Here is a 26444-nt window from a genome sequence, read left to right as displayed (position 1 = left end):
GCCCCTTGTGTTTTCTGGTGTGCCATGCCTATGGAATGCGTGTTAAGGTGGGTCACTTCTTTGTTTTCATTTTCAGCCTTAAAAGCTCTCTCTCTCTCTCTCTCTCTCTTTGATCTCTCTCTCTCTCTCTAAGGACTCTTGGGGATGTCCCAATGTCGTTAAAATTTTTTCTCTTCTCTTCGCACACACATAGACCACACGCGCCCATGCACACCTTTGTGAGTTTCTCACAAATTCTTGACCTTGTTTTGCAAGCTATTTCTTTAGAAATGTCAAATATGGGATTGTTACCTAGAGGGTAAAGTGGATGTGCGTGTGCATTGAAACCCACTTTCAGTCCTCAATGGGATCATCTAAAACTTAGTGTCTTGGTCCTGACAGTGTTCGGGAAAAGTATGTCTCGTGCCACTCTGATATTCGAAAATGCTGATGGAGAGGAAGAGTAAAAGGAAAAATCCCACCCTTATTTTAAGAAAAATAGTAAAAAGTAGTTCTCTTGCTTCTTTTGTATACTGGCTTCTTTTTCATTTTATTAGGAGGAATCTCTGTATATTCTTCCCCTGTATCTATTCAAAGCAGTGCATCTACCAAGCAACACTCCACTTGATAGCTTCAAGAGTCTAGCTGACAACCTCTCGCTAAGGAGAACCATGCACTAACCACGCCATTGGGCTGTTTTACGAGCGATGCCCTCTTCGTCACGATGGTTCATCTGTCCATTGTTGGCTCCCCTCAAGTCCTCCTACCGCCGTCGACGGACATGAGCATGCACTCCGTGCCTGCCTTTTCTTTGTCCTCTTCAAGCACAAAGGGGGAATCTCCCAAGATTCCCCTAGTTGCGAAATTAATTTGTCTCGAACGCTGATCAGATCATTGTACAGCTTTCCAAGAAGGCCTGGCACCCAGTTCTACTACTGCTCCTGCGATGGCTGATACTTGCGTGGATTTTCGCTCGCTATTGGAACAGAAAGACAGAGAAATTATAGGCACGCATGAGCGGGAGGTCGCCGTGCTGCAGCATCGGGTACCATCTCTCTACAAATGGCATATGCAGGCGCAGAGAGAGAGAGAGAGAGAGAGAGAGAGAGAGAGGGAGAGGAATGAAAGGAAATGTTATTTACGTCTGCAAACGGCCTAAACGACCTAAAAAAGACGAGGTAAACAAACAAGTGAATAGATAGCGTCTCAAAGCCTCCACTAGGCTGCCACTGTAGGCGACCGTCGCATAAATTCTCTCCATCACCTAAATTCTCTCTTCTGCGCTGCTGTGTTATGGCATCAATCTAAAGAACTTTGTAGGAGCTGCTCTATGCCTCTGAATTGTGGCTTACAGATGCGGTGATGGTAAATATATTGGCAAGGACATGATAGTAGCAAGTACAGAAGCAAATGCAGTTATTAAGCTTGGGGCATTTGCGGAGCAAGCGGGCTATTTGGGCAAGAAATCTACTTTTTCTGACATGACAACCAAAGGAGCTTTTGGTGAATGAGTCGACACACACGGATCTTACAGTGCCTGTAGGGGTGCCTATGGATCAGATCATAGAAGTATAAGCGTCGATGGACATGACGAGTACGAGTTGTTGGAAGAAGAGATGCCGCGGCCTTGGAGAGCATTGCCCAGGGTCGTGCTGGGAATGCATAGAGATCGCTATGGATACCCAATCAAGAGAATTGTACATCAGGACAAGGATGAGATGCCTAGATATTTTGGCACATTGTTTGGGTCAAAGCATAACCACATCATTAGGCCGACTATGTAGGACCGTTTGACACCCATGGAGGCAACCAAGGACTTTTAAATACGGAGGTCAGAGCTTGAAGTTAGATACTTTTTTAGAACCTCGAGTTGCAAGCAAGGCATTGGCTTTTTGTACAGCAATTTGATGCGGCATTTTCCGGAGGAAACTTTTCTAAGGCGTTCAAAGTTCAGAAAGCAGTTTTTTTCCCCCATAAGAAGATCCTTCCATTAGATATAATGAGAGAAAAAACTGTCCACAAATAACATGGGCTTACAAAACCCCTGTATCAGGGGAGGGAGACTCTCCCTCTGCCACGTGCACATGGCTCTGCGTGCCACGTGAAATTGTACGTTGCTCTCCCTCTAGCGTTGGATTTTGGGGCTTCTATGTGCGCGAGCCACATGGCCGACGAAGAATTCAATGTACCCGTCCCGTTTCTCTCGTACATAGACGAGATTCCCGAAGAAGAACTACTGGCAAATCCTCTCCCTGCACAGGAGGTAATTGTGATTTTGGATTCTCCTGCTCAGAGCCGGACGTGATAATTATTCCCGATTCCCCGACTCTAGAGCGCGAACATATTCCAGAGGGACTTTTCGCTCTCGGAGCACCCGTCCTAAAACCTGTTTTCGAACCAACGTGCATCTATTCGAGCTCCTAACCCTCTCGCATCAATCAACATTCTATTGGAGTAGATGTAGACGCAAACCTGTGCCCAAAGTCATTCTACTTCTTCTCGGACTACACATGCTGGTTCTCTGCCACCATCTTCCGATGCTTCAGTGGTCGACCAGGAACAACCACTCAAAATTTTCTCACTCAAAGGATGGTTTCTCAAGGACAACTAGATACAAAGTACTTTCGTGCGAGAAACAAAAGTCTCAGCATGAATATTCTTGGAAATGCTACAGTTCTAAGCAATCAACTTCTTATTGGAATCATCAGCAACAAAAGCAGCAACATGAAGCTTCCAAAGGATCCTTAGCGATATCAAGATGGCCTTACTTAGTGGCATCCGATCCTAGTCGAGTACTCGGGTACTCGGTCGTGAATGCTGTGACGTTGGACAAGTTCCCCCTCTCGAGCCATGTCCCCCTACATTTAAGTCTTTCTTGTCTGATGGTGGTAAAGTTAAAAATTTATTGATCCTTTCCTTGTGCAAGAGAATTCTTCAGAGGTCTAAGAGGCAACAACTCCCTAGACCTCCCCCTTCTCAATTGGAAGCCTTAATACCTGCTGAAACAGTTGAAGATTCAAAAGATTCCGGTTCTTGTGTGACATTGGACAAGCACATAACCCTTCTATGGCCGTGATCCAGGCAGAAAAAGTCGCCTCGTTACCGCCCTTGCAGAATAAAGTCTTTGTTTATGAACGGATACCAAATGCAGGTGAATGACAATTTTCAAACTTGAAGACTTCATTCCTTGCCTGTAGAGGTGCAAAGGATAAATCAGCTGCAGACTCTTGCAACACAACTTCAGTCACTGCAATTGAATCTTTTGACACAACTTGTTCCTCAGATAAACCTTTCCAGATAAATATACCTCCAAACACTACTCTGTCTCTGTCTCTACAACATTCTTTTAGGAAGATTTTACTGTTGCAGACAAACCGATGGAATATCTCGCAGATTTCCAACTAGTGGTTATCATTCAACAGAAAACTCAAGTCAGTTTACCAATAATTTCACTTGAAGCAGATAAAGATTTAATCCTTTCTTGGACAAAGCTCGAAGTTATAAACGACTTTGACAAAGGCACTAATCAAGTTGCAGATATGATTAGTTTTCAGTTTGGCAAAATAGTTATGGTCAATAACAGTGCCATGACATGGGACTTAACAGTTAGAGCTTTGGATGCAGAAGCAAGCAGAGATACATTTTCCTTCTCCCGGAGTTTCTACTACCCTAGGCTTTATTAATGGGAGGGAATGTCACGATTTTGACGTATTCTGTCATAAAAATCTAATATCTAACCAACCCAAATGATTCTCATATTGAACTGATCATTTAATGTGGGAGAATAGACGGGAGAGCCTACACCAACACTCTTGGCTATGGAATGCAAATCCAACCAAGAGCCATGCTTCAATGCTTAAGCTTGCCATCTTCTCCATCTTCATTACTATGCTATTATGTATGCTAGCAAGAAGAGCGATGATAAGTGAGGAACTACTTCTTTCTCCTATGGAATGTTTCTTCTTCCTCTTCCCTACCCTCATTTCCCGCTAATTCTCTTCATCTTCGAAGGTGTTTGAGGCCTTGGGACTGAGGCTTGGGATAGTTAATGCTTTTTGCAAAGTTATGTTATGCTCGTGATGCATGAAGATTTCCATCTTCATTGCGTCACTTAGGTCACAAGGAACACAAAGATTGTATTGTACCAAGTCTCTCTTGATGGGAGAATCTATAATACAAATGCCTATTGGAGGGGGGATCGGCTCCACATACATCCGATCCTCAACTGTTGTCATGTTCTCTAAACTCTCTCTCTTGCAAAAGTATTGTTCATGCCAAGTTAACTAAATACTATGTTTATGTTGCTACCATCAATTAAGTTCACCCGCTATGCTCACAAAGTATTCTCACAAGAGTGCTTTCTTTAATGTCCTAATTCCGCTACTCCGAAAGTTCATAGGCCATTTCCATTACATATTCTTTGTCTTTGTTATTACATTATACACTCTTCTTGATTCATCACAAATGCAGATGCGAAGTGTGACTAACCCAGGAGGACCCCTGTTCTTGAATGGTCACAACCCTTAGCTCTAAAGTCATGCCTCTTCACCAACAGCCACCCTCCTTTGATGACTAGTCATGCCCCTTCAACCAATGGTTGCGGCTCTTCATTGAATGGATGTGTCTATTCGCATAAAGACATGTCTATTCGCGTAAAGGATGTGTCTCTTTATGAAGGGTCATACCTTTTCATACGTACCTGTTCATCTCCTATATAAGGAGCTCTTGTATCATAGATTCGATCAATCAAAACACAGAGTCTTCTGAGTCTTGTCTTTGAGTCAAGTTCAAGTTTCTTGAGTCTAAATTATGAGTTTAAGTCTTAATTGAGGATTAGTAACTAGAATCCTTACACATAATTTCTTGATTATACTACTACTTTCTACTTCTTATACAATATCTAAACCTTCTTCCAAGAAGAGAACTCCTACTACTTCCCTACGTAATACTAAAGAGAAGTTGTCACAAAGTGCCGATGTGTCAAGCCACTGAAGAACGGAGCCAATATGCAGATCGTGGCGAGGGGCCTAAACCTTAGAAAAGCAGCAGAAGAAGTAGAAGTAGTAGAAGAAGTTTTACCAACTTGCAAAGTCTTGCCGAGTGGCCTATCTTTAAAGAAGAGTTTCCAACAACTTATGGGACCCCGTCCGATGGGGCCCAAGTGACTAGAGATAAATAAAGCAGGACCAGCACACACACACAGAAGATGCGCAACCAATTAACGACGTGGCAGGTCAGTATAGACGCTCCGGATTTTGCACTGACATGCTGACATGGCACTGTATGGACGTTCGTGAAATGCGCTGACTGTTGACGTGGCAGATTGTACGGATTTCCATAGTTTACGTTGACAGCTTTTGAGCCAGATGCTTTTGAGTTTGAAGCTTTTCATGTAACTGCTTTTCATAGGCCAAGGGCCTTCAAATCACTGTAGCGGGAAATGCCCAAAAACGGCCTCTAATAACATATGAAACGACGAAACACCACCCTCTTGGCTTGAAATGCGTTTCTGGATCCGAAACGTTTTGGAATCAGAGGTGTAGCGCCACGTGGAGTTTCAGAAGGCAAGAAACGGGGTCGGAAACTTTTCAGGTTGCCGTTTCATTTAAGTGACATAAAAAAAAGTCCTTTTAATTCTTTCAAGCTAGAGGAGCCAAAGGCAAATGAGCTTAATGAAGGAGATGTTGATCACTTTGTAGAAGTTGAAGGGGAGATCTCCTCATAGATTCATGCTCTCTATGCAACAAGTTGTTTGTTTATTGTTCTTATTTGACTCTTGAGTCCCTAAGGATTTAGCTCGGATCTAGTACTTCGCACACAAACACAAGGTTACTTTACTTCACTTGAAAAGAACTGAATCTAATAAAAGAGAGAGATGTAGATAGAGAGAAAAGATAGACGACACGGCATGTCGGGTCCCAACCACCCTCAAGGGCCCCCTTGCTTTGTTGCCAGAACAAGTACTCGCTTTATTACTTGCACAATGTTGATACAATGATGCTAAATGTTGAGATGCTAATGGGTACTTGATGCTGATGCTTGATATTGCGAGGCTAAGGACTGGGTATTGCGGGGTACTGCTGGTGCTTGGTTAGCCTTGGTACTGTGGCTACTTGGGTACTGAAGGTACTTGGGCGCTAAGGACACAGAGGTCGTGATGATCCCTACGCTGAGCTAGGCAGGAGCCAAGTGAATACGCAAGGGGTGCTAGATGCTGGGGTACTGCGCCGACGACGACGACGACGACGACGATGACGAAGGGTACTTGTACTGCGGTAGTGCTGAGGTACTAATGGGTATTGCTGGAGATACTTGGTACTGTGACGACGACTACGAGGCTATGGGCGGAACTGCTATCGCCAAGGATGATGATGGGCTGAAAACTGAAAACGCTGGTGGTAATGCGGCAAGGATTGCAGCCGTGACGAGGCTATGCTAAAAACGCTGAGGGCTGAAATTTGATGGCGATCATAGGGCTGAAAACGCTGATGGTTGCTAGAGAAAACGGTGGCTGATGGGGCTGCCCAAGCACTGGTACTGCTGAGAGGCTCTTCTACTGCTCCTCTGCCAACTCTGGTGCCCCTTGGACTGCATTTATACTTCTTTTAGCCATTTGCCCTAGCTACTTCTAATAAATGTCATTTCAAAGTCACTTATTAATAAATGACTTAAGTGACTGCTCATATGCCTATATGCTTAAGTGACTTAACTGTGCAAGTGAGGATATGCAACTATGACCGGCCTGGACATGCATGTCCTGCTAGAGGCTCACAAGGGTGCCAAGCTAGGTACTAAGCTAAGACTGACGCTAGACTGTAGCAAAAGCTTGTCCATGTAGCGCAATTGCAGTGCGCACGTGACAGTTCCATTTGCATGATGAAAATTAATGCCTTTGTCCCTTGATGTCGTATCTTAATTTTCATAACCTATCAAAATTTGTGTTTTTCTGGTATATTCGTGGTCATATTTGTATCCTATAACATGGGTAATAGCACACCTTGGCTGATGCGGCGTTTCCCCGTTCAACCTTCTCAAATTTTGCCGTTTTCGTTTCCACGTTTTTGTTTCCGGCAACTTTGCTTTAAATATGTGCCATGGGCTCATTCTCTGCCACGCTTCCGGGTGAAGGTGCAATTGAAGCAATATAAAGAAATATTGAAAGGGGCGCCAAGGTTTGGGGCTAGTACGCCACTCCCTGTCTCGTGTGCCGTCTATTCTTTCAGTTCAGTTGTTATTTGAAGTGCTTAAAGTTGTTCAGTCTGTTCTTTTTCGTTGGCACGTGGTGCCTGTCCTTGTTACAGTGGTTTCTACTGAAGCATACCGGTCCTATAAAAGAGCAGACACAGCAAACCGGATTTTGACAAAGAATGTTCATGTCCTGACCTTGGAGAATGTTTGTGTCCCAATCCTGGCCACTCCCACCCTTACCACATCGCGCATCGAGCGTGCTCCCGTCTTCATCGCTTTGTCTTACAGGGCATGAGCCATGAAGATCACTTGCAAGAGAAGGATCGAAGATATTTTTCGAGCCACCATTTTTTTTTCTCAGAGGCGATGCCATGAAGTGGTGGATCTCTATAGCTACCAAGCCGCACACTCCAAGGACTTGGCAAGCTTTTAAGAAATTTTTTGCCCAAAGCTATATGGTTTCTGGCAGCTTCTGGCAAAGTGGGGTATCTTGAAAAGCTTGCCACGGAAACCCTAGCACATTACGACTTGAAATTTTTGGACATCTCTCACCAGGTGTCTCTTCTCAAACCGATAACCCTGGAGGTCTAGTGTGATTGGTATATCTTGGGACTACCATCACCGCTAGAGGAACATTGTCTGTCGAGGCCTATTTCGACTATTCAAGAGCTTATGGACCATGCTACGGTCGGCTACAACCTTATGGAAGAAATCTAACCCTAATTTTGGTGCATTTTTCAGAATGGAAAGCAAGTCGACTTTCGAGCTCGATTGATGTCAAGAATGCTTTTCCAGTTTGATTTAGCAGTTTTCTGAATCTGTTTGAGAGCTTGTTTGGTGATCCTATTTGGAATCTGTTCGAAATGGATGGTATCCGTTTTGAACCTGTCTTGGTACTGATTTGAATTGTTTTGACTTTGGTTTTAATATTGGCTTCAATGATTGGTGATTTACTCCCGGGTGGAGTAGTGAGAAATGATGTTTAAGAATGCTTTCACATACTCATGGCCCAAACCCTTGTGGTTATTTGCAGGAGGAGTATTGAATGTTTGAAAAGTGTTGTTTTTTTACTCATGGTTTGGACCCTTGTGGTTATTTATGGGAGGAGTATTATTAGTGTTGTTGTTACTCATGGCCTGGACATGCGAGAAACGATGTTTGAGAATGCTTGCACATACTCATGCCTGAACCCTTGTGGTTATTTGCGGGAGGAGTATTGAATGTTTGAAAAATATTGTTTTTATACTCATGGGATTATTATTAGTGTTGTTACTCATGGCCTGGACCTGGATGGTTATTTACGGGGGGGAGTATTAAGAAGTTTGAGCAGTGGTTACTCTCAGTACCTCCTAACGATGCAGGCTGCGGTCTGGGGGGCGTTTGATGGTAATGCAGGCTCGGACCTTGATGGTTATTTGCGTGGGGAGTGTTCATCGACGGATTTATGTTTCTATGTCTTGTAACATGCTTATGTGAGCATTTGTGTTGCATTGTGATGTGCCAACCATTGAATATATTCCTAATTGGATGAGATTGTTTGGGTATGTAATTTTAGTGCATCAAGACATCTGTTGGAGATCAGTACGGTCTAGGTGTGATGGCTAATTTTACTACACCAAAATATCAAGAGCTTCGATCTGGAATGAGACTCCTTATTGGATGCGATTTTTTTGGGAAGTCAACACCCAAGATATTAAGAGCTCCAATTTGGAATGAGAAAGCTGATTGTCCCTCGGAATGTTCCTCAGAATGATATCACGATTGTGACGTATTCTTTGTCTTTGTTATTATATTATACACTCTTCTTGATTCATTACAGATGCAGATGCGAAGTGTGACTAACCCAGGAGGACCCTGTTCTCGAATGGTCACAACCCTTCGCTCTAAAGTCATACCTCTTCACCAACAGCCACACTCCTTCGACGACTAGTCATGCCCCTTCAACCAATGGTTGCGGCTCTTCATCGAATGGATGTGTCTATTCGCCTAAAGACATGTCTATTCGACTAGAGGATGTGTCTCTTCGTGAAGGGTTGTACCTTTTCATACGAACCTGTTCATCTCCTATATAAGGAGCTTTTGTATCACATTTTCAATCAATCAAACACAGAGTCTTCTAAGTCTTATCCTTGAGTCAAGTTCAAGTTCAAGTTTCTTAAGTCTTAATCATGAGTTTAAGTACTTAATTAAGGATGAGTACCTAGAATCCTTAGAGTGGTATCAAAGCAAATCTTTTGGGACCCGAAGGTTGTGAGCCTCTTATCCTAGCCGCTACCCTCTCTCCCCTCTCCCGGAGTTGCATGGAAGCAGAAGAAAGGTGGTACATATACACAAACAATCATGAGGTAACATGAATTTTTTCGTTCCAATTACATAAATACAGGATAGAAACACAGACGTGTGTGTGGCGTACCCAATGAATTTTTGAAAACCCTCTGCTGGTGACCCTTCGTGTGCCTCTTCATCGGATTGAGCCCTTTCGTGCATGAGTTCGCACCCTTTCACGTGAACGGTGAGCAATTCCGCCATGCATGTATCCCTTCACTTTGGTGGCACCCCTTCCCCAAGAGACTCGCAGATAGGGTGTGCCTCCTAAAGATAATCTGCAGGGGCTATGTACCCCTTGCCTCCAAGGGACACGGGCACATACACCCCCTAGATGTTGGAGCGCTAAAATTCAGCAAGCTGACATCAAAATTGAGCAGGAACAAGTCGCAGTTCAAAATTCAACAGGGAGATTCACTCAAGAATCTGACACGCTGAAATTCAGAACGGCGTGACCTTTTCTCAGGTAGTGCCCCTTCGCACCAGCGCTCGCACCCTTTTCACTGGCATGGTGCCCCTTCTCCGGTGCCCCTTCAATGAAGTGACACGACTCTCTAGAGGCTAGAGCTGTAGGGTCACACCTCTTCAAGAGTGTTCAGCGTCAAATTTCTACGATACTACATAAGAGGATAGTGCTGAATTTCTACACTCAGCAGGCCCACCAAAATTTTACGCTACAGGCTTATACAACAAGTGCTGATGTGGCGCACTTTAAAAACCATTAGCCTCAGCCTAGCGCAAGGCAGCCAGCGTAAAAAAATTCAGCTAGCCTCTGGACACAGTCGTGGGCACCAAACAAAAGTGCGTACGGAGACCCCCCCTTCCATGGCAATTAAGATTAGCCTTGTACAATGGCTTCCATAACAACATTCAGCCCTCACACGCTCACACTCTCACGGAAGTCTTGCAGCACATGTGCTATCTATGTGTGATGGCCGCAGTCCGAAACTCCATACGATTTCACAAGGTCCATATTCCTTCCGTCCCTGAGTTACGTGCATGATCTTCCCAAGAGGTCTTGCTCGATATCATAATTAGAATCCTCTCCAGAAACAGTTCTTGCTCTCAAAGTATCAATTCGTGAGCTTATTCCAAGTTATGAGTTACTTCTTCTAAGCAATCAACATGGCCGAATCACAAGATGGCAAGAACTCTATTCCACTTGAGGACCCGATAGCAGTTCTCAAAGCGCAGATGACAGCACTTTTCACGAGTCTCGCGTCACTTCACACTCGATTGAATCAGATGCAGACGCAAAACATTTCTTGGAGTCATCCTACTACTTCTCGGACGACTAATGCTACTTCTTCGCCATCTTCTTTTGAAGCTTCAGTGGTCGACCAGGAAGAAGCACTCAAACCAAAGGCTTCAGAATTGAAATTTTCTCACCCAAAGCATGGTTTCTCAGAGACAACTAGACACAAAGTATCTTTGTGCAAGCAACAAAAGTCTCAGCATGAATATTCTTGGAAATGTTAACAGTCCTAAGCAACCAATTTTTTATTGGAATCATCATCAACAAAAGCAGCAACATGAAGCTTCCAAAGGATCTCATCTTAAAAAGAAATCAACCATATCAAGATGGGCTTACTTAGTGGCACATATATCCGACCCTAGTCGAGTACTTAGTCGTGAATGTCGCGACGCTGGACAAGTCCCCCCTCTCGAGCCATGCCCTACATTTAAGTCTTTCTTGTCTGATGGTGGTAAAGTTGAAGATTTATTGATCCTTTCCTTGTGCAAGAGGATTCTTCAGAGGTCTAAGAGGCAACAATTCCCTCAACCTCCCCCTTCTCAATTGGAAGCCTTAATACCCGTTGAAACAGCTGAAGATTCAAAAGATTCCGGTTCTTGTGTGACAACGAACAAGCACAAAACCCCTTCTATGGCCGTGATCTAAGCAAAAAAAGTCGCCTCGTTACCGCCCTTGCATAATAAAGTCTTTGTTTCTGAACGGATATCAAATGCAGTGGTGAATGACAACTTTTCAAACTTGAAGATACTAGTCCTTGCCTTCAGCGGTGCAAAGGATAAAACAGATACAGACTCTTGCAGCACGACTTTAGTCGCTGCAATTGAATCTTTTGACACAACTTTGTTCCAGTGATAAACCTTTACAGATGGATATACCTCCAAACACTACTCTGTTTCAATCTACGATATCCCTTCATGAGGATTTTACTGTTCCAGACAAACCAATGGAGTATCTTACATATTTCCAACCAGTGGTCATCACTCAACTGAAAACTCAAGTCAGTTTACTAATAATTTCACTCAAAGCAGACAAAGATTCAATCTTTTCTTGGACAAAGCTCGAAGTTACAAATGACTTTGACAAAAGCACTAATCAAGTTGTAGATGTGATAGTGATACTTTTGACACAAATGAGACAAGTTGCAGATATGATCAGTTTTTAGTTTGGCAAAATAGTCATGGTCAATAACAATGCAATGACATGGGACTTAATAGTTAGAGATTTGGATGCAGAAGCAAGCAGGAATCCATCTGTCGACAAATGAAACACTGATTCGGGAGGCCCGAATACTCTACGCTCTGTCGGAACCAACCCCCACTCACCCGAGGAAGTAGGATGACCTTCGGGAGAGTGTGGGTGTCTCTAACCAGAACAGGTACTGAGGGGATACCGGCCGCCTTGGAGCTATCGAGGCTGCTGTGCGAGGTGTCTCCAGGACAGTCCCAATCTCTGAGCCTATCCTGGACAAAATTGGTAGGTACTCCCTCCTCAAACCAGGAAAGCAGACGAAGATGGGAAGGTCTGCCTCCTCTACCAGCACATTTGTAGCTGGATCAAAACCATGTCTCCACTGTCGAAAGTGGGCACGAACTGCTTGGATGGCCAAGGGGCTCATCGCGATGACCTTGGACCAAGGTGGTACCAAACGTACTGTACGTGGCGTATATGTACGTACTGTACGTTGTTCCGTACAGGAAAAATTTTTATGTACGTAAAAATACGTACTCTTGTAAAAAAACCGCAAAGTACTAGATTTTCTAGGATATTTCCAATAAAAAACCAGAGAGAAGCCAACAACTTATAGAGACATTCAAAGACACGTTTTACAAGACAACCACATATTGTATAACTACTACAAGAGACTTAGATTTTTATTTTAAATCAGCACCGTACGGCCTCCAGACCCCCAAAGAAAGGGGGGAAAAAAAGAAAAAGAAAAAAACGGCGTACGGATCGTTCCGTACGGTACGGATCCGTACAGAACATCCGTACGGTACGGAACCGATCCGTACGTACGTGTTGATCCAACCTTGCCTTGGACGCCATCTCGGAAGTCTCAAACTCTATCTGATAGTAGCCGTGTCGGAGGAACTGAACATCCAAGATCTTGCCCACCTTTGCGAGAAGGCGGGCCTGGAGAAGATCACGCAGCTCTCCTCTGCTCGGTCTGGTGCCGAGAATCTTGCAGATGACGGAGGTCGCTTGAAGGCGTTCCACCTCTGCAGCTAGGTTTGCTTGCTTTGTCTGTGTGAGAGCAAGTCGAATGGTGGGCTCGGCGGAGTCGGGCGAGGCGACTTCATCGGAATCCCTCTGTGGCGGAGCTTGAGCCTCCATCTGTGTCTGCTGCTGTGGCGGAAAAGGAGTGAAAGAAGAAGTTCCTCTGCAAAAAACCTCGACTAGCACTGTCAAGAATTCAGAACTGTCGGAGCAGGTCGAAAGAAGCCTTCAGGGAATGGATGGCAGGCAATGAGCGCAACGAGGGGGAAGGAGGGGGGGGGGGAGGTGGGCAAGATGACAGCGAGCGAATGGGGGTCAACGGGCAGCACGTGGTGGGCTGGATACGATAGAGGACAGCGTGCGGGCAGAGGGCAGCGCGTTGAGAAGCAGGACTGAGGGCGGGGGCAAGGGGTTGGCGATAGGGGCAGCAGCCTCAATCTCCTCATCTTGAGAGAGAGAGAGAGAGAGAGAGAGAGAGAGAGAGAGAGAGAGAGAGAGATTGACACTAATACAAGTAGCAAAACATGATTAGATTAATGATAAGCTAGATGCAAATGGTAGGTACAAAGTATGCTAGAGTGATGGTAATGAGTGGGTATGAGATGGATACAAAGTGTGTAGCTTAAGCTTCTTTTATAGAGTTGGGAAAGAGCATCTGATGGCATAAGTAGTGATGTCAAATGTGTAGGCTTCTAATGGAGAGAGGGTTCTCACTGGTCGGTGGTGCGGATGTGTCACACACCCCAATACGTCTGACCGACCTAGATTCCCGATGCGAGAAAGCCCCCAACATGACCGACCGACCTAGATTCCTGATGTGAGAAACTCGTTTGGTTGAGCCGTTTCACATTGGTCACGCAATGTCCATTGCACCTTTTCAAGGGTTCTGGGAAAACAAGCAAAATAAAATAAATAAAAATATGTTATACATATTTAGAGAAGGCAATCGGAAAAATACACCTCTTGGTGACCGGATGTGATGACTAGATATATCCAGCGCCGATCCATGAGTCGGTTGAAGTCCAAGATCGACCGAGATGTAAATGTGATTGATGTTTGTGATCCAAAATCCGGTGTGGATTAGAATATGTGTTAGTGTATGCTTTGTGAGTGTAATGTCCTTTGTGAATGGTCATTGGTATGCCTGCATGGAGTCAGTGTCCATTGATCTCTGGTGCTATGTGGTTTTGCATATCGAGGGTGTTTTACTCTTCTTGACGACATGGCAGTTGCCCATCTATTAGAGGACAAAGACACGAGAGCAGTAGCCCAGTCAGAGGTTGTACAGCGCGTAATTCGAGGCGTGAATTTTGGCGCAATTTGTGTGTGGTCCGTAGGGCGTGCTAATGTTGCAATATGTATAATGGATAGCATGGCAGTGGCAACGTGGGACTGCTGATGTGGCAATTTGGACACATGTATTTGCAGATTATTGGCATAATCTTCTTTTGGGCCCAAGTTTTACAAATAGTAGATAATATTCTTTTGGCGCACAATTGTAAATAACAAATTGCTTTTGTAGCTTTTGGTGCCCAGTGCTTAAAAGTTAGAGGCAAGGGGGTGCTAGTTGGCTCAGATCAAGTGAGCGGGTTCATGCGTAACAGTTGTAACAGTGACAATTCATCAATAGAAAAAGAAATATCGCAAGGGGTGCCTATTGAGGGTTGAGTGGGGAACTCCGTCCCACTTTGTTTCACCTAAACTATCTATTGCAGTTCAGTTTTCTGTTTTCCGTTCAGTTGTGGGGTTGTTGCATTACTTTAGTGCCTTGTTGGTGACTCACCAGTTTCAATGAGACATCGGCAGGTGACAGATTTATGTGCAGAGAATGGTCACTATCAGTTTATCGTGATGCCTTTTGGCCTTATTGCGGTGTTTAATCATCTTATGATGCATATCTTTGTTGATTTGGTGGGCAAGTGCATGCTTATTTAATCATCTTACGATGCATATCTTTGTTGATTTTGTGGGCGAGTGCATGCTCAGTTTTCTCAATGATCTCCTCATATTTTCTGCCACATGGAACAACATGCTATTGGTGCAGAACAGATTTTAACCCATTTCAATATTAAGTATCTTTATATTGTGGGGAAGAATTCAAACTTTTTTATTTAATCTTCTTTGCTTCATTATCTACTTTCTCAATGTTTTTTGCGCTTGTATTTTGTGCAAGCCTTTTAGCCCTTGTAAGTTCAGAATTTAGGAAGATTTTTGTGATTAAAAAACAGATTGCTCTGTTGGTCCCACGGTAAAACATTGAACAACTCTAGCCTGGGCAGCTTTCAAGTTAATGATTTGCTACAACGTGTACTCTTTCAATGCCTTAGGGTCTTAACAAAACATTGAAGAGCCTCTATTCTTTGATCCAACCTCCTTTTTGGGAACAAGAGAAAATTAAGCTAGATGTCTTGCATGTGGTGTTATGCCAATTGATGTAGCCCTGCTATGGGGACTAACCTTAGGGGTCTAGACCAGCCCCCCATTGGCCTAGGCTCAACCTACCTTTTTCAGTCTAGACCAGTTGGCCGACCCCACTGGCCTAGGCTCAGACTGCCTTTCGAGTCTCGACCAATGTGCCGGTCTAGTGGCTATAGTGGACCATCTATACTGTACAGTGGAGATGAGTGGTGGTTAGCTGATCACCATGGCCATGCGGCATGTCATCCTTCATAGGCCAATTATCCTTTTGGAAGAGATGCATTGCGTATAGATGTTTGCCATTGTATGTATGAGATAGCTATCACTAATAGATTGTTAGTTGTATCAAGTCTAGCATCGAGTCCAGTTTAGTGGCACAACACTAGCACACCTCCATGCACCACCAAGCCTTTGCACCCCCTTTGTATCCGACTGGTCCTGGGTCAGGAGCTATAGCCTATGAGTGCTGCCTACCAGGCACATGTATAAGCTGAGAGTAGAGTGGTTCAATATGCATCGAGTTTGCAACTGTTCACATTTTGGGTTATGCTATGTTTATGTTGTCGATTTACTACTGCTATTTCAGTTCAGTTGTTATTTCGCTATTGCTATTTTGTTTCAGTTGTGTCGTATCATGTTACATCTGAGTGAGGTTTCGTGTACACTGCACTGAAAGATACCCACCAGAGAGCACATAGCACAGGACACAACACACTTCTTCTACAATAGAGCATTGCTTGGATGGCCTTTTTAAAGAGCCATCTACAATTTCAAAAACAGAAGAAAAAGGCTGAACTGAGAGAAAATTGTATATGGTCAAGTCTAGCAGTTTAAAGGAATTGTTAACAAGTCACTTTTAGCCAGTTCATAACATTCTTGATGGGGATAAAGATTAACTACAGTATTGTGCTTCAAATTCGCACCTCTTTTGGGTCAAGAATAACAACTGGCTTTTTCAACTTCATAACGATGATGAGAATACGGGCTAGTTTCTATGTTTATGGGATTTACAATTGCACAAATACTATGACTATAGATCACTTTCATGTTTTGGAAGATAAAAGTTCTCACCTAACTACTATGATTTGAATCAAACAGATCTCAGAGCAAGAAAGTGATTATGCTTCATTGGAGAACACATTTTATCAGTTGCAAGAAGACTTCAAGGTTTGTTTTTGGTGTCGTTTGCATGCCTTGAAAGTTGTGTTCTTAATTGACAGTTTGTGTCATGCGTTTTCTGTTCTCCATGTTCTGTAACACTAATTTTCAGGGAAGTGATGGATTGACAATATGACATACGACAGATACTATCTTCATTTTCTTCTATACAAACATTCATATTAATGCAAATGATTATATGCCTTTTTGTCTATGGCTTGACGGCAGAAACCTCGCACTTTTTCTTCCACCTCCCCTTCATTCATAAGGGACGGAGGCAGCTGTATGAAATATATTTTGGAAGGTTTTGACGTCCAATGAGCTGTAGTGTAGTGGTAGTGCTGCTGAGCGCATAGCTGTTGGATTAAGTTCAATCACGCCGATCCGCACTTCGTGCTGTAAAATGGACAGTAGAGCTGCTCTTGGGGGGGGGGGGGGGGGGGGGGGGGTCGCCAATTTTTTTGTGGGTGCGGAGAAGTGCAATTTCCTTTTGTGCCAATGGGCAGCCTCCACGGTGGAGGCACGCTCCTTTTTGAACGTCTTCTGCCGGCTCTTGTGAACCGGTCTATGACTGGAAAATCTCCACACAACCACCATTGAGGGAATAATAAAGTTCAGCTGTACTAGAAACAACTTGAAAAAGTGCACCTCGATGGTCAAGCCAAGCCCACCACCAACCTAAACAACTAGGTAACAAAATTTTGAATCGTCTAAAGAAAATCTTGCATAGGAGGTGAGTAATCACCAACATAAAGAACCAGACCCAAAATTCTGGACCACTGAAATATAATTTTGTATAAGAGGTAATCTTTCACATGGAAGAAAAGCAACTTCAAGACATACTGCAAAGGGAATCTGCATGGGATTGTTGGCTGAAGATTGGGAGAGGGTTAAAGTCTTGGAAGGGGATGGGATAATTAGTGTTGGAAAACGAAATTTGGCTAAAGCGGTGACTCAAGCCATCCCATTCATTGACATAGGAGATCCAATGATAACAGTAAAAACAAGCTTGTGATCTTGAGGTACTTGGTTTCTGACGGGGACCCAAGGATTATTGCTCTCATGACATCTTTTGGATTGTACAAGTTTTTGGTGATGCCGTTCGGGCTCATCAATGCTCCTATGGGATCTTTAGAGGGTATGCAGGCACATTCGTTGATGATAACATTGTTTTCTCCTAGTCCAAAGTAGAGCATAAAGACCATCTGACACGAGTTTTGAGAGGGGTGCAGGTACACAGATTGGTGATCAACGGAAAGAAGAATGAGTAACTTTTGGCAAAGTTACACTTCTCGGCAAAGTTATACTTCTTGGCATACATTGTTTCGTCCAAGTGTGTCAGCAAGGTTCCAGCCAAGGTTGAAGTACCTGCGATTAGCGTACATTGGGATTGTATATTGATGAGATTTTTGACCATATTGAGAGGGAATAAAGGGGCACAGCTGCCAAGTACTTGGATACCTCTATAGCTTTATGATGATGATATTGTGCTTATCTCAAACTCTCAAGAGGGTATGCAGAGACATTTGGATGCGTCACATGCGTATGCACATGTTAGTGGGCTCTCCATCAACCTTGGCAAAACCAAGGTGATGGTATACAATACTACATCGGAGTAGATCAAGAGATGAACACCTTTACATGTGGACATGATACAGTGGAGTATGTAGAATCCTATACATATCTTGGTGTTGTATTTAGTGGACCTACTTTCTTATGAGAGGTGCTGCAGAGGTGAGATTGATGAGGGGATATGTAGCATTAGGAGGACCAGAGAGGATATGCTCACATGTGCAGTTTCAGGAGCCACACACTAAGTTGTGGCTATTTGACACTTTGGTCACTTCTACCATGCTTTATGGAGTGTAGATATGGGGGCCTAGCCTGGATCATCATAGTAGATCAGGCGCACATATGATGGATGGAGACCTATGGACAGACCTCTTGTATGCATGATCTTGAGGCTGATCCGGGTGAAAGCCTCAGTTGTCACATGAGATTATCAGAACTGAGATGAGTGCACCACCGATTGTGATGGAGGCTCTTGCTAGATCATCGTCTTTCGTTCATAACACATGGGAGCTCCCACGCAATAAGTATGCATGAGTAGCATGTGAGTCATCACGACAGTTGGCCAGTGAGGGTGATACTTCATGTTGGTTTGCACAGATATCATTTTTGGTATTCCCTGGATGGACCATCCCTCACCCTCACACATTTAGAGATAGCTGGATTATCAGACATGATCTCATTCAGCTGGATACTAAGAGGACTTGGTTGTCCCTGTCACATAAGTTAGGGACAAAGGTGGCTTTTTATGAGACCATCTTCTCCGCACAAGAGATGATGGGTTTATCTCATGTCTGAGAGATGTGGACTCCCACCTATCTCATGGTATTAGATGTGTTATTGGTCAGCTACGCGCCTCATCTCACCAGTTAAAGATAGAGACTTGCCGATATAGAGGTATACCCCTAGAGGAGAGATTATACCAGAAAATGAAATGTAATTTCAACGTCTTCAAAAGGCCAAAATGACCTATGAGACCAAAAGGTTACATGTGGTGAATCTAGTACCAGGTATGGTGACAAAAAGTACAAAGAACTGAAAAGAAAATAGTGGGTAGGGGTGGGGTGAAAGCTGATACAAAGGGAATACAAAGGGTGAGCTGATACAATGGACCTCTCTGATAGTCGAGGCATCATATACATATACATCAGTGTTCGGGACGGCTCCTATGTCGCGCCAGTATGGTATGGATCCTCTGTCATAATCTGCGTCGATATCGAGAGGGCCCTCTCATCCGTGGGCGATGGGACCGCCCCAACTCTTATCGCCCGATCAAGCAGTATGCCTCTGGTGACTTTGGTGTTGTTATGCTGTGGGGGCTGCTCGAACTCCTCTGTCTGTGACTGAAAGAAATCTGTAATCTTCTGCTGTCACTGGATCTCTCTCATTGTGCCCCTCTTCAAGAGGTCCTCTTTGTGTTTGCGAATCTCCAGTAAGTATAATCCGAGGCATCTCTGATGCTGGTATCTCATGACTCTAGAAAGTGGCCCAAAACCCTCTCTGAATAGACAGTGAAAGAGGCCTCCTATCTCATAGTATACTGGGCAGTGACATATGTAATGTAGCTTTGTCTCTGGCTCTATTTGGCACACCTGACAAATGCTGGACTTAGCGGGTACTCCTCTAAATCTGCCTGTCTCAATCTCTAGCTGATGTGAGGATGTGCGTATATGACCAATAGCACATCGTATCCCGTGGGATAGATGAGTATCCACGTATCCTGGTCTGATCAGAAAACCATCCTCCGTGAGTTGGAGAAGATGCTCTTTCTAGAAAGTCATCTTTGTACCTAGCTCATGTGTAGGTTGTATCATGTCCTCTTCGTATCCAACTAAATCAAGTCTTGTCTGATGAGCGTGGTAATCTCTGCCCTTGTGAGGGGGATGGAGGGTGCATCTAGAGAGTACTGAAATGGGGGTAGCTGGTCCATACTAAAGCCATGTAACTGAAACCAAGATGTCATCTCTGCATACCAACATGATCTATCTCTCTGCAATGCCAGTTGTCGCGAAGACTCTAGTGCTAATCGAGCATATCTGACTCTAGGGAGCAAGTGCTATGCATAAATGAAACTGATCGAGTGAGTGCCTCCACTACCAATGGAGGAGCAACGAGCTCCGCCCTAACAATGTCATGTGGTACTCAGGCCTTGGCCCTAATCATCCGAGAAATCATAGACACCAAGGGCTTCTCCATACATCTCCATCCATCAGTACTGCCAGCTTTGCTATGATGATCAACTGAGGGGCCCTATATCTCCACTCCGTACAGCATGGCCGAAGTGACCAAAGTGTCAAAGAGCAAAGCTTTGTCCGAGGTTCTTGGAACTGAACCTGCAAACATATCCTCTCAAGTCTCCCCAATGCTGCATAGGCTCTCGTCAATCGTGTATCTGCTGTACGCCTCAGGGAAAATACTGGACCACTGAAAACCGCCCCAAGATAAGTGTATGTATCTGCATACTCCACAGTTTCTCGACCATATGTAAAAGTGGGGGCGGACCTCCTTACCAACTGTGCCGTGGTGTTAAAACACCATTACCTTGGTCTTACCAAGGTTCACAGACAATCCACTGTCCCGTGCAAATACGTGCAATGCATCCAAATGACGCTGCATCCCTTCTGGAGAATCGGAGATCAACACAATATCATCAGCATATAATAGCAACGGAATCCATGTCCCTGCAAGCTGAGCCCCTCTATCACCCTCCATAATCTGAAAACTCATCTACATATATCCCAAAGAGAGTCGGAGATAGGGGACACCCTGCTTCACCCCAATGGTGGAGTGAACCATGTCGGACCTGTCCTACCACTGTCCTGTATAAAGCTAAGATCCCCCAGATCAGCAAAAATCTGGTCAAGAGTGAAGAAACCTCTCTTAAACCTTGCCTGTCCTGCTTCTCGTATGCCCTCTCTCTCTGCCCATCCACTTAACTCATGCTCAAGAATTGATGCATATAGCCTAGCCAGAGTGTGACCAACCATGATGGTTTGGTAATTACCGGGAAGCATAGGATCTCCCGACTTGAAGATAGGCACAATAGTGGACATACTCCAAGTCTCAGGGAAACCCTCATACATGGCTCTATTAAACATCATAGCAAGAGGCTCTGCAAGCATATCTGACATGGATAAAGTGCTCTGCTACCAAACCATCATGATCTTGTGCTCTTCCTGTCTTCATCTTGTCAATGGCTTTCCTTACCCTCTCAGCAGTAAAGAAAGTACATGTTTTTGGGCATGCCTCTGGAGGGTCAGGCAAAGGTGGCTGCCCCGATGCTGTATAGAGAGATGTAGCATATTCCCCCCATGTCTCTGTGGAAGTGATGGCGGGCGGTGGAGAGTGCTCATTGAAAAGCCTCCATGCCTCACTAGAGTCCTGACTCATAAACAACTGATACAGATCATGCTCTAGTTGAGATAGGTAAGCCCTCTTCTTTCGTCGCACTAGGCGGCGAAAGATAATACGTAATTGTCTATGTGTAGTAGTACCCAGGAGCACCTCTCTCTATAATCTGATCCTCGTCTCTCTACACTCCTCATCATACCAACTGTTCTGAGGCATGCTCCCAGATCGTCTGCGTGTAGGCTGGCTGTGGGGATATGCCTCTGATGCTGCATCATGTAGCGTCTCTGTCAGAATCTGGGTGGGCTCATCTAGTGGTCGTCCTGGCTCCTGAGTGCATAGCTGCCTGTATATCTCATCAGTGTACACGTGATCCGTCTCCCTCATGAAGGTATACCGAGTATGTGTGGAGGCCTCTCCCAATGGAGCTGTGTTGAATTGGAGAGAGCCAGAGATAGAGGGGCACTATTTTGTCAGTGCACATCATACTTTGAGCTCTGTGGGCATTTTCATTGCTTATTTAGAGAGGGCTTTGGCCCTTTATCCCACATCATGGATTACTATGATCAAAGGTGCCTAGGTCTCTTCTTGCTGGAGATCCGTAGACTCAGAGAGACTACCCTTAGGAGCAGTGGACTCATACAGAGGATCCATACAGAGGCAGATCACTACTTTTTACAGAGGGACTACTCGTGATGGCCCACCACATGTTACCGAGTCACAACCTCATCGGGGCATCCTTCTTAATCAGCCGCTCACGATGCCCGAGGCTGTGAGGATCTTCACATCGTGGACGAGGTTTACATCGGAGGCTACGGAGCACCGTTGAGCGACATTGAGCATGCCCCACTAGAGAGCTGAGTATGGAGGGTATTGAGGCCATACTGTAGAGACCCACGAAAGAGTTCATGGGGTGATCACCATTGTCTACTTTCTCCATTGTACATCTCATTAGCCCTCATATGATTGTACCCCTCCCCTTATGTTTTGAGATGATGTATCATGTAATGATGATGATGGTGAGGATGAGGATGTATTGTAGACTTACATACCTACCCATTTTAGGTGCCCTCATTTATTTTGATTTTTATGTTCCCCAGACATTGTAGTAGAGTCACACATGGATGTAATCTTTTGATCTCATAGGTCATTTTGGCCTTTTGAAAACGTTAATATAGCATTTCATTTCTCTCCCCCCCTTGTCACCACACATTCTGTTGCAATTTGACAAGAACACCCGTCAAACATGTGTACAAGCCATTTATGCAAGAGAGTTCCAAAATGAAAAAACCTATCTTATGGATGTGTCTGGACATGCAGGCCCTGCGAACAGGCTCACAAAATTGCTTGTACATATCCCTTAGACTCAATGGACAAACCTTGGCTGTGAAGACTTAGTATTGTGATAGTAGCATGTCAACACGGCATATAGAGGCATGTGCAGATGAAAATGCACCAGACTTGCTCTAACCATATGAAACAATACATGGAAGCCAGAAATAAGCTGAGCAAGGCCCAAGAGATCCACGACGAAAAATACAAACATGGAAGATCATTTATGCTATGCATCATTCAACAAGCTGAACAGTAAACTGATTTTTTTTTGAGGTTGATAGTGTAATTTGAACCAAGTAAATAGGGCTGATAGAAGCTATATATGCACAACATAGGAAAATCTAACTGCTAAAATCAAGATGTATCGGGGAAGAGAGGCCAAACCTTGTGCTATGTGAATCATAGTTATGAAGTGGGAACCATGGAGAGAGTTGGGGATACACAGGCGGGGTCTGTGTCGTAGGGCCAAGATTGTTAATTGTTTGAGTGGGTCAATTTTTGGCACATGGGAACGAGGCCCAATGACTAATAAAGTGGCACTCATGCATTAAGCCACTGGGTTTCAAGGGGGCAACTGGAATATAAAAGAAATGTCAATGTGCGAGGCTGGGGGGGAGAACCAAACGCTTTGTCTTTGACTGTGTGCATAGCATGCTTCGCCTTCTTCTTACCAAAAATCTGACACCCTTGTGTTTAGGATGTATATTGTTGGTAGAGCTGCCTAGATTCTGAGTCAAACAAAGCTGTCTCCTGTATGTCACTGCTGGAGAGAACTTTTGTGGTCAAGCTCAATGTGATCAATCTCGGTTGTATTCCGGGAGAGGTGTGGATAATGTGCTGCACTTCGAGGTTTCAGTTAACTAGATCCTCTCTCAAAGATGTGATGCCTCACTTCTAATGCATTAAGGGCCTGTACATCTGTAGTGCTCCTGTGAAGTCCCTTATGTTTCTTTATGAATTGGGACTTTCATGGGAAGTGCTCCTATGACTTGACATCTCAGCTTTTCGTAATCTCAATTTTTAGTAGGCAAGGAACTCTTTTATTTCGATGGTATCTCATGAACCCACATTATGGCAGTACAATCTAGCTTTGCTTGACAGTCGCGATGTGGAGCTGGAGGAATATGATGCACTCTTGGCTTCAGTTGAGGTCTGCAACCTTTGTTACTTCGTTTCAATTGGAATGTATAAAAATAATTTTTACAATCAGTGTAATCTAACTTCAAGCATGCGATAGGGGTCTTTGACAGAAAAAGAGCTGGCTTTAGAAGAGCTGGAAAGATTATTATACAAGTCCAATACAGAGAATATGCAGGTAACGTGTATTCTGTTGAATACTTTTTGACAATTTACTTCTGCTTACATGGGGAACCTGCTTTTTGTAGAATTTTCAGATCATATAAAATGCAGTTTATGGAAGAAATTCTTCTCTTGACAATGATGAGTACTCATTGTGTTTATGCATGAAAGTGCTCTTGTTTGTGAAACAGGAAAGAGAACAACACAAAGTCTGCCAAAAATCAATAATTCACAAGATTTGTGACCTCGAAAAGGAAGTAAGTACATCCTAAATCTAAATTATGTTCCAAATTACGTTCTTGAAGTATAGGAATCTTAAAATTTTGTGAGCTAAATCGTACTAATAAATAGTAGATGCAACACAATTCTGGCCCTAAAAATCTTCAAAGTTTGTTGGGTTTGGAAGTAAATATAGATGATAAACTCCTTGAGCTGAAGCATATGAACCTAAGTTTTTTTGTTATAACTCACATTTTAAAAAACATTTGACTTTTTTTTTTAGTGGCTTGTTTTATTCCTTTTTTTTAAAGCAAAGTGGATCCTTCTAGTTGCCAGAAAACTGCTCAATGGGCTACATCAACCCCTACACAGCGTGAACATGTACATGGGGGGGGGGGGGACTCTCCCAAGATAGGACAAGAATGTACAATGTTCAAAGCACAAAATGGAAGAAAAGAGCCAAGCAAGTCGCTACACTGCCAGCCCAGGCCATGCTTCACCATAAAGAAAGGTCCTGGCTACCAGAGGCTAATGATTGCCTGGAGCTGACTTTCAACCTTGCAATCGAAGCTGCCCTGGATGCGATCAATTGGAGATAGAATCCCTCAACGGTCAATGCGGCTGGGTCAGGGTACCCTTCAAAATCTCGGAGGCTCCAGGCCCAAATAAACCAGATGGGAAGGATGCTAATCAGCTCCCGTCAAAGATCTCTCAGTTGGGTCTATGTCTCTGAAGAGAAATTTGACATGAGGCACTAAGAATGGCTCCCCTCCTGAAGCTGGATGGCCAGATTTCCCGACTCCAGCAGAAACTTTACACCAAGAGCAGGCACGCATACATGCATGTGCATGCGTGCACACACACGCCCACACACTTTTGTCTGGTGAAACTAAATTTGTTTCAATCACAACAGTATACAAGACATGGCCACCCAAATTGGATGGAGCTATATAGGTAAGACGGCCTCAACCCACTAAAGAGAAATGTCTCCCAAATGGAAACAATCACGACCAGACTGAAGGATCTGAGTACAAAAGTATGGGTAGTGCAAATTGAGAGGCCTGCTGAAGGTGATTGTGTACATGATAAATAGCCCAACGGCCCACCGCCCAAGTTAGAAAACACTCATAATGTGATAAAGCTGGGCCAAAGATAAAGAGATTCTTCCACAACACACACTTTTTTTTATTTTTGATGAAATTCAATTTGCACGAACTCAAATCGTGTACAGGACATAACCACCCAAACTAGGTGAAGCCATGCAAGAAGGCTAGAAACAATAGTGGAAGACTTCAAACTGCTGAAGCAAGTCTCTTAAATGGAAACAATCACGATGTGAAAGGATTTGAGTATGGAAGTATGGGTAGGGTAGAACTTGTCAGAGTGTAGATTCCTGTCCGGTGGTGGCTCCAGTATCTCCCAGGAGCAGATTAGGGAGTAATGGCTGTTTTGTGGCTGTGCCCGGCCGTATGCATGGTAGAGGTACCTTTTCTCGGCGATGCACTCCATGGTGTTGCCCACTGGTATGCTTGCATGAGGCGGGACCCCGTTCCTATGGTTTCCCGGGGCCAGAGTCTTGAGTGTTCTGCAGTTCTACTACTAAATATGTGTCCTAGGTCACTTTCAGTGAGTTGACATATTTATTAGCATTTTTAGCCTTTTTTTGGCTCGTGGGGTTTTCTAGGCAGGTAGGGCAATTTCCCAATTGCCCTTTTTAGGCAGCCTTGGCCCCCCACCCCCCCCCCCCCCCCCCGCTTGTATCGTTGGCATGTTGTGGTCAATGCAGATAGCCAACGTTTGGGCATACACTCTCTCTCTAGCGTTTCCACTCTCTAGCACGATGTGTGTGCGTTTTCTCTCTCTAGTGTTTTCTTGGATCATCTCTCTCTCTCTCTCTCTCTCTCTCTCTCTCTCTCCTGTAACGTTTTGGCTGGCGATCTCCTCTCTCTCTAGCGCTTTCTTTCCCCTTCGCTTTGAGCCCTACACGTGTGATTGCACGCGTGCTTGGCTGCCCGTGCCCGTTCGGCGGGCAGTACGCAATAAGAGTTCGACCACGAGGAGATCTATCGCGATAGATTGGAGATCCATTGGCCCAATCTTCAGAGGAGTTTTGCTCATGGTTGCATACAAGTTC

The 26444-nt window shown here is 44.2% G+C and overlaps 1 protein-coding gene across 9 annotated transcripts in view; it reads left to right on the top strand.

Annotated features, from left to right (window-relative positions):
- Window positions 1-861: 861 nt before the first annotated feature.
- The window catches only part of LOC147443073 (uncharacterized), a 224755-nt gene continuing 199172 nt past the window's right edge, over window positions 862-26444 (top strand). For 5 of the 9 annotated variants that reach the window (XR_015190226.1, XR_015190227.1, XR_015190229.1 and 2 more), the window contains exons 1-5: window positions 863-1024; window positions 16481-16549; window positions 23871-23942; window positions 24030-24107; window positions 24283-24348. Coding sequence is in view for 4 of the 9 variants with exons in the window: in XM_086529006.1 (XP_086385132.1) it covers window positions 926-1024; window positions 16481-16549; window positions 23871-23942; window positions 24030-24107; window positions 24283-24348 (384 nt within the window). In the remaining 5 variants the exon portion in view is untranslated. Of the gene's footprint in view, window positions 1025-16480; window positions 16550-23870; window positions 23943-24029; window positions 24108-24282; window positions 24349-26444 lie in introns of all 9 variants that reach the window. The other 4 variants (XM_086529007.1, XM_086529005.1, XR_015190228.1 and 1 more) reach the window with 3 other exon arrangements.

This window comes from Adiantum capillus-veneris, chromosome 14 (genome assembly GCF_014529385.1).
Source record: "Adiantum capillus-veneris isolate H3 chromosome 14, ASM1452938v2, whole genome shotgun sequence".
Classification (NCBI taxonomy): Eukaryota; Viridiplantae; Streptophyta; class Polypodiopsida; order Polypodiales; family Pteridaceae; genus Adiantum; species Adiantum capillus-veneris.
Note: the sequence above shows the minus strand (reverse complement) of the source record. Positions and strands in the feature narration are given on the sequence as shown.